Raw genomic sequence first — 14,405 nt, forward strand, 5'->3', positions numbered from 1 at the left:
CAAAGGCCACCAATGTTAAAATATACACTTCTGAGTTCCAACCTTGAACTACAATTCAAATACAAATATAAATGAGAATTTGTATTTTTAGCAAAGTCTCCCAGAAGCATTTCTTTTTTTTTGTGATGCCCAGTAATGTTCAATAATTCAAATCCAGTATCTTAACTCAGCCTATGTATTGTTATAAAGATGACCTTCATAAAACATGTATCTAATCCTTCCTCATTCAACAGCCTTTTCAGTGCCAAAAGAATAACGTTTCTCTCTTTTGTTGCTCATGGATATCCAATTGTTTCTGCAAAGTATGTTGAAAAGATACTGTTTTCCTCTGGCTAGCCATATGCAGAAAATTGAAACTGGACACCTTCCTTACACCTTTTACAAAAACTAACTCAAGATAGATTAAAGATTTAAATGTAAAACCCAAAACTATAAAAACCCTAAAAGAAAATCTAAGCAATACCATTCAGGACATAGGCATAGGCAAAGAATTTATGATGAAATCACCAAAAGCAATTGCAACAAAAGCAAAAGCTAACAAATGAGATCTAATTATACTAAAGAGCTTCTGAACAACGTAAGAAACTATCAACAGAGTAAACAGACCACCTACAGAGTGGGAGAAAATTTTTGCAGTCTATCCATCTGACAAAGGTCTAATATCCAGAATCTACAAGGAACTTAAACAAATTTACAAGAAAAAAACAACCACATTAAAAGTGGGCAAAGTACACGAACAGACTCTTCTCAAAAGAGACATTTATGTGGCCAATAAACAGATATCAAAAAGCTCAACATCACTGATCATTAGAGAAATGCAAGTCAAAACCACAATGAGATACTGTCTCATGCCAGTCAGAATGGTGATTATTAAAAAGTCAAGAAACAACAGATGGAGGTGAGGCTGTGGAGAAATAGGAACACTTTTATACTGTTGGAGAGAATGTAAATTAGTTCAACCATTATGGAAGACAGTAGTGTGGCAATTACTCAAAGACCTAGAACCAGAAATACCATCTGACCCAGCAATCTCATTACTGGGTATCTACCCAAAGGAATATAAATCATTCTATAATAAAGATATATGCTCATGTATGTTCATTGCAGCACTATTCACAATAGCAAAGACATGGAATCAACCCAAATGCCCATCAGTGATAGACTGGATAAAGAAAATGTACTACATGCACACCATGGAATACTATACAGTTATAAAAAGGAACAAGATCATGTCCTTTGCAGGGACATGGATGCAGCTAGAAGCCATTATCCTCAGCAAACACACACAGAAACAGAAAACCAAACACTACATGTTCTCACTTATAAGTGGGAGTTGAACAATGAGAACACATGAACACAGAGAGGAGAACAACACATACTGGGGCCTTTGGGATGATGGTATGGTAGGGAGGGAGAGTATCAGGATAAATAGCTAATGCATGCAGTGCTTAATACCTAGGTGATGGGTTGATAGATGCTGCAAACCACCGTGGCACACGTTTACCTATGTAACAAACCTGCACATCCTGCACATGTATCCTGGAAATTAACATTAAATTTTTTAAAAAGATACTGTTTTCGTAATGAATTTCTGCTGTGCTTTTGTCTAGTTATTTAAACATGCATGTGTTGGTTTATTTCTAGATTCTCTATTCTATTCCACTGAACTTTATGCCTTTGCTACACTAGTATGTTACAAAGGACATAATACATTGGTATTATTTTTATTTGGAAGAGTAAATATATATAAGAAACACATTTGAATTAATAAAAAATCTATTCACATATTTACCATTTTTGGCATTGCCTATTCTTTTGTGTACATTCAAATATCTCCTGGTATCATTTCCTTCTTCCTGAAGACTTTGCTTTATGATTTGTTGTAGTACAAATCTGTTATGAAATTTCTCAGCTTTTGTTTGCCTGAAATGGTCTCCATTTCACCTTTATTTTTGAGAGTTAGCAGGATTTTTTTTTTTCAGTAGCTTGAGGATGTGACTTTATTTTCTTCTGGCTTGCATAAAGCCTAATAAGAAGTCTGCTATCATTCTTGTTGGTGAATGTCAGAGAAACTTGTGCCCATTTTTTCTATTATGTCTTGGTTGTTTTCACAATGTTCTGTCTCTGTTTTTCAGCAACTTGATTATGATGTACTTCAGTTTATTTTTCTATATTTATTCTGTGTGGAGTATATTGAGCTTCTTGGGTCTGTAGTTTCATTAAATTTTGAAAAACTCTGACCATGATTTCTGCCAATATTTTTATGCTTCCCTCTCTTCCTTTTTAGTCATTTCTGTTTATATTCCTTGATTTTTCTTCTGGTCATGGATCATATTTTCCTGCTTCATTGCATGCTTAGTATGTGCTTTTTGGATGGCAGGCATTTTGACTTTATATTCTTGGCTGTCAGATTTTATTGCATTCCTTTAAATAATGTTGGATTTTCTATGGCAAAGTAAAATTACTCGGAATCAGTGGGATCCTTTCAAGCCTTGTTTTCAAACCTTGTTAGGGTAGACTAACAGCAGTCTCTAATCTAAGACTAATTTAGTCCCACTACTAGGGCCATACACTTCTGAGGACTTTACTCAATTCCTGGTGTATTGAAAGGTCTTACCACTTTACTGGTGGAAAGATAAACTATTACCAGGCCTGTGTGACCACGAGGAATTGCTTTATAAGCTTATTCCTAATATTTATTTCTGTGGACATGGGTAGCTTACTCTCATGCATACATAGATTGGTACTCATAAAGAGTTAAAGGCACTCATTTACAGATCTCCAGGGTTCCTTCTGTGTGAAGCTCCTTCCTCTCTGGTACTCTGCTCTGTGAATTCTAGCAATCTTGGCCTCCCAAGCTCTAATCTCTGTCTCTTCACCTTGAGAAGATAGTGTTTAGGTTCCTTTTTACTACAGCCTAGGAACTGCCCTAGGAAGAAATCCAGATAGTTACAAGGATCACATAATTTGTTACCTATTTTCCAGTGCTTAAAAACCATTATGTCTACATTTTTCCACTTTCTTGTTGTTTAAGATGGGAGGGTCAATGTTACTCCATCATAAACAGCAGAAGTTCTGATTCCATAAATTTTATATATAGTCTCATTGTCAATATTATCTTACATTCTTATCTTTATTTTTCTTATTGTACAATTTTCTAATAACAAATTTTGTTTATTGTACACTATCACTTATTTCACCAATTAAATAATTACCATTTAAAGGCAATTATGAAAAACAGCAACATAAGTTCTATCCTGAAATTTCATTTTCATCTAAACCATTTATTCTCAAGTTTTCTTAGACTCCTAATACATACTTTCACCAACCTTAAAAAAACAAAATTTCTACTCATTAAGTTCTTTCCCACAGTTTGGGACTGAGACAGACCTAGAAGTGGTTACAATGAATAAACAATAAAAAAGTTATTCTCAGTCTTAAATAATCAACATAACATTCTTCTCTCTATTATGTGTATCTTCAACTTCTTAGCACACTAGCTGCCTGGCATTGCTATTACAGAAAACAATATTGCTTGAAAACATCCTGATTGTATATGTTTCAGAATACAATAGTTTTTATTTTTCTTTGAATACAATAGAATGTTTTCGTATAGTATATTAAGCTTGAAAGAATAGTAGGAATTATAAGCTACGAGAATTTCTCAAATATGCTGTGAGTATAGCCTCTAACATTTGTAATAAAAGCCATTATTTAACTATTTAACAAATGCAATATTGTAAAACACCCCATTCTTTTAAATTCTTAGGTTGTAAAAATTAAGGGCCATATCTATGTAGTATTTGTCATATAGCATCAAGTACAATACCACACATAATTAAGTGCTCAATAGTGCTTTTTGATGAGCAGGATAATAATGACTTTCTAAACAAGGTCTATCAATCTCAATGGAATAGAGAAAGTGATGGGTGTTTGAACACTAATATCACACAGATTTCTGAGCTACAAGAGATACCTAAACACTCTCCACATTCAGGCCTTTAAAAACATTATTTATTTTAGTTTGAATTTATTTTATCTATTCCTTGTTTTTTTTTTTCTTCATAGAATTGCATACTTTTAGTCTGAGAAAAAAGGAAATGCATTTTTATCTCATTCTATTATTAACCGTTCATACTGTATGTTAAAATTTTGGTCTATCTTTTGCCTTTTTTGTTGGAATTATTCAGATAAACTCAGCTTGCCTTTTGTTAGATTCTTACACCATAAGATTATACTATTTCTTTAATATTTTCATGAACTAATATGCAACAACCAAATCCAATTATCCATAAGAAGGCATGCCAAGAATGTTAAAATTATGATACAATTTAATTGAGTTTGTGCATATTAGAACATGAAACATCAAAAGTATTGATTTTTGTGAAATTTTAGTAGTACTCCTTCCCTGCCCCCACATTTGTTTCCTTAGTCCTATGTACAAGCATCCATATAGCAATCTGAAGATGTAGTATACTGGTCAGGCTCACAGAATCTGGAGCCAGAAACACAAGGTGTGTGATTGTGAGTAAATTTAATATTTCTCTGCTTCAGTTTCCTCAACTGTGTAAACTAAGGCTACTCACAATACTTACTTCATAGAATTAGGAAGACTAAATGTTAAAATAATATTATCCACCTCATGGAACTCTGAAAATTGAAGCACTTATAAGAGTATCTCAGAGTTATTAAGCCACCAATAAATGCTAGCTATTATTGTCACTTCATCATCGTCATAACCACTACTATCGAGTCTTGGAGTTCCTGGGAAGAACAGGCCTCTGTTTTATTCCATTTTTCTACCTTTTGTGTTGAGCACAGTGACTGTCAAATAGTATGAATTCAGGAATTATTTTTAGTTTATAAATTGTGTGTATTTGTCTCTACCAATAGTGTTTAGATGGATGGAATTTCAGCTGGGGAGCCCTATCCATGTGCCTTGGTTCTCACTAGCAGTTGAGATGATGTAAGTTGCCTTTGGATCTACAAATATTGCCTACTCAAAGACTCCTGGAATATGCCCTCTCAGCAAGTTGAATTTTTCTGTTGCCACTTGTTTTTCCCCCAGACTATATGTTTAATTGATAATGATTTCATGGCTATTGTCTTGAGATGCAATGGCTTACCTGAGAGGAGAGATGCCATCTCTTTACAAAATAGAATACCTCCCTCTTCACTGCCCTGGGCTGCCCTCAGCCTTCCCCAGGTGCCCCAAGTCTACGACAGTAAACTCTTCCATGTTCAGGTGCTCAAAGGCTATAAAACCTTCACATTTCCCTGATAAGCATGAATATAGATAACTCCTTAATGTCTTGAATATGCTATATGGATAAGTCCCTCAGAAAACAACACTAGGTACCTATTTTCCAAACACGCCAGTTCAGAATCAGTAAAGGAAACCAGGGGACTATCCATGAAGTAAACATTTTTATTTTATAATCCATAGTATACAACAAGCCCAAAACTTAAAAACAGAACATTTAAAGCTTATATCTCACTAATATTCAATTATATTTAAATTTAGAATACCACTACAACTCTCTCTCTTTCATACCTGAATTCATGGATCATACTTTGTTCTAAACCATGAGCTACTAACAGCATTCATAGACTATACAAAACTGTTAACTTAGATAATTCTTTGAAATTCCAGTCATGAATTCTTAAAAGAATGCATGGCTCGCAAACTTAACTTAAAAAAAGATCCTCCTAGTTTTAAGGACTGAGAGATTTATTAGTCGACTAAGCTTGTCTACTCAGTAGAAAAGAGAAAACATAGGGGAAAAAGTTGGAGCAATGCTGGATTCAAGGAGCAGAAAATGCCCATCCTAACCTCCCACCACCACTAAAATCACTGCAGCAAGTTGTAAATGATGTATGAAATGACAAATTCCTGCCCAGTGCACAAGAAGAATATAAATACTGCTCTGTAATCACTGCAATGGTGTGCTATTCGCTAAAATTTTCAGCTTAGGTGAACCCAGGAAAACTTCACCTCATCTATAAATCCAAAAAAGAAATGAACCAAAATGAAATTATATTATTTTGCTGTATGCAACAACCTCCTCTTTTTTCTTTTTCCCTAGCCAGAAAAACATACTTATTGAATATCAGAATACTTAGGTGTTACTAAGGCATGTGTCTAACAAAAATTTTTTAAAAAACTTTTAAATAAGGAAATGTCAAAATCTATATATTAGACGGAGGACGCTAGAAAGAACTTCCATTCTGGAGTCATCCAGATCTGGGTTTGAACCCAGGTTTTGTTTGAATCCTGTATTTGACTCTAGCTGCATGACTTTTCACATTTCTAAAATTTCTCTGAGCTTTAGCCTTTTTCTGTGTGAAATGAAGATAATATGTTCTCCATAATTCTGATGATTAAATAAAATGACATAAAGTGTGAAGTCCCTTGCCCTATTTGACACAAAGTAAGTACTTGCAAAATTTAGGTCAATATTTTCCTCTCTTTTCATGACAGAGGCATGTGTTCTGGCAAGGAAGGAATGCTGCATTTTGAACTGGAAGTTCTGAGTTTCATACACGTCCGTGTGAAGAGACCACCAAACAGGCTTTGTGTGAGCAACATGGCTGTTTATTTCACCTGGGTGCAGGCGGGCTGAGTCTGAAAAGAGAGTCAGCGAAGGGAGATAGGGGTGGGGCCGTTTTATAGGATTTGGGTAGGTAAAGGAAAAAGGGGGGTTGTTCTCTGGCAGGCAGGAGTGGGGTTCACAAGGTGCTCCGTAGGGGAGCTTTTGAGCCAGGATGAGCCAGGAGAAGGAATTTCAAAAGACAATGTCATCAGTTAAGGCAGGAACAGGCCATTTTCACTTCTTTTGTGGTGGAATGTCATCAGTTAAGGCAGGAACCCGCCATCTGGATGTGTACGTGCAGGTCACAGGGGATATGATGGCTTAGCTTGGGCTCAGAGGCCTGACAATGAGTTTGGGTTTTCACTTTTTAATTTGTTAGACAATTCACTCGAACTTTCTGAATAGATACTATTTTTTCATGAAAATAGGTATGTTTTCTCCTGTGAGAATAACATATAAAAATGTATAAACTGCAATGTTAAATAAGCATAAGATATTATTATAAATTAACATACCTGAATAAAAAGTATGGACAAACATAAGATCCAGGTTTCTATGAATCTCTTCTTCAGAGAGGTGGAAAACTACACTTTTGTCTTACTCTACAATTATGAGAATTTTCTTCGGTCAGTTTCTTCAATGGTATATTTATTGAAAGTGTCTCATAAAAAATTACATGATCTCCTTAAAATGCAGAGGTGAAGGATGCACACATTGGAAGTGGACACTGGTTTTACATTGAAAATCAACTGTCACTTGTCTTTTTCTATCTCAGCTTTCTGTCTATCACACAGCTAGCCACCCTCGTTAGTTCTGGAAGTTGATATTGAGTGTCTACCCCATGCCAGACTAGCTCTCCTTTCTGCAGATAAAGGAACAAATCACCTTTGGAAAAACTAAGGCTTAGATTATACTGCTTTTCAAATAACTAACATATTTGGAAATGTTTGGAACCTCTCCTCAGTAAATAATGCTGTAGAGAGCAAACTGAGGCAGAGGAAGTACCCCATACAGACTGATGTAAATCCACATCAAAGTTCTGCCTTCAAATGAAGTGGCATTCCCATTCAAATGCAGAGTTTTATATGCATAAAAATTAGGTGATCACCAGAGGAAAATAAAGTAATTTTCAAAATCTAATTTAATTCACTTAATAAGACCATAAACCAAAGAAAATGAAAGATGCCAAGGAAAAGAGAAGATATATACCAACCAATAACAGGTTTCATTTCCTACTAAGAAAAAAAAAAGAGTGCTCAGTAAGATTTGAACAGAGAATGAGGCCAATTCATTTTGATCCTGTGGCAACACTTTGAAGCTTGCTTTTTAACCTACTCTATTTTACATTTCCAGATGCTATGAAAGGCAATGTATGCAGAAAGCCAGACCAATGGGAATTTGAGTATTTCATTTTCCCAACTATAGTGATGATTTGGATCTTACTTTTTCTGAAAGCATCTTTAAAGAATTCTTCAAGCTGTCTGGAGAATGCTGGCTTGCAGAATTAAGCAGTAGGTCTGCATGGGTTGCTATAAGAGGTTGTAGTTGATTGATGTTGCTGAGAACTTCCTTTGCTTTGGCTGTGTTTTCAGGTGAATAGTAAATAAACTGGTATCCAGTACTGCAACAACAAAGATAAAAATAAGTTACACAAAAAGCATAATGAATGTTCAGCCCTTAATATCAGATGGCAAATGATAAACAGAACTCCAAGTATCACTCTTTCCTATTGATAAGAACTGTCCTAAGAGATTTTTAATAATGCACTAGCAATTTTTATGTAAGGTGACAAAAATACTTTTTAAAACTAGGTAATCTTGTTTTGCTAAAACACTGGGAAGATTAATAACATATATGTAATCATGTCAAGTGTTAGTATTCAAAACAATTTAGTATTACTATTAATTTCTAATGAACTTGAGGCCACATAAGCCAGTGGGAAAAGATTCAAGCCAATCTCAACTTAAATCCTCGTTTGTCACTAACTAGCTGGGTGACTTTGGGCAGCCTTCTTCCTCATCAGGGAAGTGGGAATAATCATCTAAACAATTCTACAAGGTGTGTAACATTAGAAGTCATTCATATGAAGTGCCTAAAATTGTGCTTGGCACATAAATAGCATTCAATACTTACTACCTAACGTTTCCCCCCATGTTACTAGGTGAGGGGTGTGGAGGAAGTAAATTTTAATAGCTGAGAAATGAGGAGAAAATTAATTAATGTCAGGTGGGCACATGGACAAATTTACTGGATAGAAAAAGGACATTAGTAGCAGAATGCTATTTCATGTGTTATTTTATCATGACACTTTTTCTTCTTATGGCTTTCCATTTAACATACAAAGAACTCTAAAACTGATTATTAACTAGAGAATTATTGACTTTTTTTTTTTTAAGAGACAGGATCTCACTCTGTCACCCAGTCTGTAGTACAGTGGCACAATCAGAGTCCACTACATCATCTAACTCTTGGTCGGCGATGATCCTCCCGCCTCAGCCTCTTGAGTAGCTGGGACTACAGGTACAAGCCACCACACCTGATTAAATTAAAAAAAATTTTTTCATTCGATACTAGGTCTTACTATGTTTGCATAGACTGGTCTTGAATGCCTAGCCTCGAGCCATCCTCCCCTCTTAGCCTCGCAAAGTTCTGGGATTACGGGCTTGAGAATTATTGACTTTTATAATCATTATCTAGGAAGTAGTCAAGCACATTGTGGGAACAGGGATTCTTTAGAGTGAAGGAATCTTTGATCCATTTCATTAGGAAGAGGCATTTCAGCAGGAAAGCCGCAAAACAGCAAAACAGTTGCCAGAAGGAAAGAATAGGGAAGTAATGGCTCATGCATGCACAAGATTGGTGTAAACTTGCTTACATCCCATTATACCCAAATGTCAAGACATTTTTTCAAAAAACTTTGCAGTCAATGTTATTTACTGAATATGTCTACTACATTTTTATCAGCTCAATTATTTAAATTCCATAATTTTATCTCTCATCTTGAAACCTCAGACACCACTAAGAAAAACTGCCATCTAGGAAGCATTATCTGTCCTATTCCTCTCACACTAGTGATTTTTCAGGGGAAAATTATCAGAATCTTTAAGGAAACAATTTTTTTTGCAAACATATTAATGAACATTCCTCCTATTTTATTTATTTGCTTATTTAGTAAAAGATTAAAAGAGACGCCCTTTGAGGCTTGGGCTATTCAGAAGATTGAACAAGAAGTCAATGAAGGTATCAGATTTATGAAGGTGTCAGATTTATGAAGGCTAAGAAACGCATTACTAGTTTACTTGTAGACTTTTAAATGTCAGAAGTGAGGGGCTTCAAATAACACATACCTTCATTTGCTATTATATATGTCTTAACGCAAGTTAAAGTAAATGAAAAAAAAAAAAAACCAATTGCGAGGAGGGGAAAGGAAACAGTAGTCCTAGCCAATTCGCTATGTCTCTTTCTGGCTTCTTGAGTGGTTGCGACAGATCTCATGCAGGAGTATACTAAGGACTTTACAAAAGAAATCATGAACTCAGGCTGGATATAAAGTTTAATCCGTAACAGACTTTAATAAATCAAACAGCTCCACATTATTTTTGTAAAGAAAATGATTCTCGAAAGATACAGACGTGTCACCAGAATTTGAACAACGTTTGGTATCCAGCAGCTCCGAGAGCAGAAAGCAAGACCTACTTACAGACCCAGTGCAGAGCCATGTGGTCGCTGCTACGGGATCCCTCTTTGCAGGTCTGCTAACCTGTCATCAGAGGTCGCTTCCTGTGTCCTCTTATGGCTATTTACAGGCTTCCCGTGGCTTAGCCTTTGGAAAGCTAGAATGCTCATCACCTTGTGGGGTCTTCTTCCATCTCTCTCTTCACATGACTGCTTTCTTTTATTATTATTATTAATTATACTTTAAGTTCTAGGGTACATGTGCACAATGTGCAGGTTTGATACATATGTATATGTGTGCCATGTTGGTGTGCTGCATGTATTAACTCATCATTTACATTAGGTATATCTCCTAATGCTATCCCTCCCCACTACCCAAGGTAATTTATAGATTCAACGCCATCCCCATCAAGCTACCAATGACTTTCTTCACAGAATTGGAAAAAAACACATGACTGCTTTCTGAATGTGTCTTCTCTGGCCTCTCATACACTCACTTCTATCCATTCCATTTTACTCCTATCACTATTGCCTTCCTTCTTTACTATTATTCTTTCCCAGAAGTTCACTGTTACTATTTTCCTGAATATTACTACTTTCATTATCAAATTCCCTGACAGTCTCCACTCCATTCTATTCTAATTTACACAGTTCTAATATTTATTCTGCACATGTTCTTTACTTATGCCCTAGTTGAATGGTGCTCAAATTTTAGCAGTCACAATAAGATTTCCTTGGGGATGAGGACACGGCCTCAATGTTTATTGAAAAAAATGCAGATTCCTTGGCAACATCTGCTAAGAGGTTCTGCTTTAGTAGGCTGTAGCATTTGTGACAAGCACCTCCAGAGATACTGACACAGGGACGGAGCATCTTTAGAGATACCCTGCCATTGTTTTGACTGAGATCCTCTCTAAACCCTTGATCATGCTACACAAGGACTCTCATAAAAGTTCCTTCCTAAGGTATTCAAATTTTCTTAGCACCTTTTACAAGGCTACTTTTACACCCCATCTTATTCACACAAGTTGCTTTGGTTCCCTCCTCATTACCAGTGTTTGCTCTCCTAACCTTTTTCATCATGATTTCATCTTTTCCCTCCCAATATATTCCCTTTCCTCTTCCCAATACATTCTTCAATCACCATGATGGGACATAATCCTAACTCCTGCCTCTTTCTCCTAATCCAGTCTCTTTTGGAGCAGAGTTATGTAGCAGGCATCAGTTGTTCTGAGGAAGTCTTTTTACTGATGAGCACCTCACCTAATGAGGCTGAAAGATTCATTTTCCGTAATAAAAGCCAACGTTGGTGTCCAGGATGAAGGGATGAAATAGTATGGTATGGAAAAAAAATCGCCACTCACAAACTAATTTTAAGTATACATAAATTTTATCTACCTATTCAGTGCCTTACTCTTTAAACATGTCATATATTTTAACAGTTATAGCTTCTTAAATGGGAAATAAGTATAATTTAATTATCTAGATAAAAAGAATATAACTAAACTCTATTTTATAGTAGTATTAAATTTAAACTGGATCCAAACACTTGAGTCAATGATCAATCAGACGACTCTGGAAGAAAGGCAAAATATTTACTTGGACAAAATATTTTATAGAATATAGATAGTATTGCAAATCACAAATAATGAAAATTGAAATTAGTTTCATAATACTTTTCTATTGAGAGAGTGAATTAAAGTGTACTATATACTTTAACATATTCATTTAAATAAGGTAATATAATATATTTAATATTATTTTTGTTAGAATGCACACCTACATCCCCATCCTCACATGTTTGTGTGTGTGTATGTTGTTACTATCCATGTCATATTTTGGAGATGTGAAAAAAATATAAAGAGCATAATGAAGTAACATTCACATTCATAAGCTCTAATTGCTAACCAAAATACAATTAAAACAAGGACTTATAAATTCCTGAGTATATATTTGTCCCAGTCCCTTTTTCCTGGTCTTCCTTATTTTCCTATCCTCTTGGTCCAAGACTCAGTTCTTGGAACTCTTTTATCCATGTGTCCCTCCTAAGTAATCTCATGGTTTAAATACACATGTTGCACTAATCATTTCCAAATCTCTATCTCTAGCCTAGACTTTCCCCCTGAACTCCAATGAAAACAAAAGCTCTCCTGTTTACAGCTCCAGCTTAACCTGTTCCAAACTGATCCCGAGATCTGCTCCCCACTTTCAACACCCAGCTCCTTTGCACTCTTCCCCACCTTAGATTATGGCAGGTCCATTTAGCACTGTCTATGACTCTTTGTCTCTTATCTTTCATCCAACCTTTCAGAAAGTCTTGCCTTTTCCTTCAAAATACACTCAGAATCCAACCACTTATTTCTACACTCATTGCAACCACCCCATCATTTCTACCACTAGGATTATTGTAATAGCTCACAAACTGGTCTCCATACCTCTGTACTTAAACTTATCTATTGCAAGATAATTAATACTCTCAGATACTGAAGTCCTTGACTTATGATTAGGGTTTGAAGATGGCAGGAGGCAGACAAGAAGAGAAATATAATTTATTTTTCTTAACTCCTTGACCACAAGAGCACATTGTGGGACTTACTCTGTTACTTATCCATCCTTTCCCTTCCCACTCCATTGCTACCTCCACTCCTTAATCTGTTTGCTCAACCAAGCTACTACTTTGCACAGTGGAGCCATTAAAAAATATAGATGAGAGATGATTAACAGGCAAGGAGGAAAACAAGAAGGAAAAGACAGGGAAGGTGGGGCATGAACAGAAGGGGATTAGGATTGGTGAGTTTAGGGAAAAATGACTTAGAGTGGTGTGTCTCTTCTCCTGTGGCAGAATTAAGTGTCCAGAGGAAAAAAATCTAGAACTATTTCCACTTATATTTTTCTAGCTCAAATACTACTTGTAAAAAAAAAATGTGGTCTCTTGAATCCAGAGGAAGGGATATATATGCTCTCAGTTCTGACTGAGAAGAAAATAATATGGATCACAAAAGAAAATTTACACTTTAGTGCACTTAAATATACCCTTCTGGTCTCACAGGGTTTAATAACGGGCTTCATGCCTCTCTGCTTTCCCCAGCGCACCCTTTCCATTTTCTACTGGAAGTGGGGTTTGGAGAAAAGAATTAGAAAAAAAAAACAAAACAAAACAGTATTTTACCTCTTTTGGATTTCACTTATATAATTAAATGAGTTATATGATCTGTACTTAAACTGATATTTACCTTTACTCCTGTTTTAAAAAAATCACAGTTTTGGGCGAGGTGCAGTGGTTCACATCTGTAATCCCAGCATTTTGGGAGGCTGAGGTGGGCAGCTTGCCTGAGCTCAGGAGGTCGAGGCCAGCCTGGGAAACATAGTAAAACCCTGCCTCTACTAAAATACAAAAAATTAGCCAGGTGTGGCAGCATGCACCTGCAGTCCCAGCTACTCAGGAGGGTGAGGTAGGAGAATTGCTTGAACCTGGGAGGCAGAGGTTGCAGTGAGCCAAGATCGCCCCATTGCACTCCAGCGAAGGCAACAGAGCAAAACTCCATCTCAAAAAAAAAAAAAAAAAAAAAAAAAAAAATGGTTTCATGAAAATGTTAGAATCAAAGAGTGTTGTGATCAAAAGTTGATTCTGCCATTTATTAGCTCTGTGAAAAATGATGCTAATAGGAAAAAAAAATAACATTCATTTCTGCTGAAAATTCCCCCTCTAAGAAAATGTGTTTATTGGTTCAGATCACAGTGGCTTCTGCTATTCCACTTTTTAGTTTGCAAGTTCTTGCTTGTACTTTCTAAACCATTGAAACCTCTTTTTTATGTACATCCTTTATTTAGCCCTATTCTTGTTTTAATTCAAATTTTCCAGGTACTATTACATGACCTTTAAATAAGCAAAGTCCAATGTGCTTTATTTCCTTTCCTGGCCTATTCCCACTTATCCATAAGTTCAATTGCCTTGATTTCGTTTGCCACCTTCCAAGGTCTAGTCAGTTCTATTTCTGCCTAGTTTGGCTTCTGGTATTTTCATGTTGTCCCTATGGAGATAATACCCAAACCTGGTCTCCTGATTCCTTCTGACCTCAAAATCTTCTCAGCTTCATCCTAGACCTTATGCCCTAATATACTTAAACAAAGTATAAA

At 35.8% G+C, this 14,405-nt stretch overlaps 1 protein-coding gene across 5 annotated transcripts in view; it reads right to left on the reverse strand.

Annotated features, from left to right (window-relative positions):
• INPP4B (inositol polyphosphate-4-phosphatase type II B) overlaps nt 1-14,405 on the reverse strand; it is an 837,221-nt gene that overhangs the window by 141,348 nt on the left and 681,468 nt on the right. For all 5 annotated transcript variants that reach the window (XM_003257752.4, XM_030816186.1, XM_030816183.1 and 2 more), the window contains exon 16: nt 8,037-8,214. In XM_003257752.4, coding sequence (XP_003257800.1) covers nt 8,037-8,214 — 178 coding nt within the window. The remainder of the gene's footprint in view (nt 1-8,036; nt 8,215-14,405) is intronic.

This window comes from Nomascus leucogenys, chromosome 7b, assembly GCF_006542625.1.
Source record: "Nomascus leucogenys isolate Asia chromosome 7b, Asia_NLE_v1, whole genome shotgun sequence".
NCBI lineage: Eukaryota > Metazoa > Chordata > Mammalia > Primates > Hylobatidae > Nomascus > Nomascus leucogenys.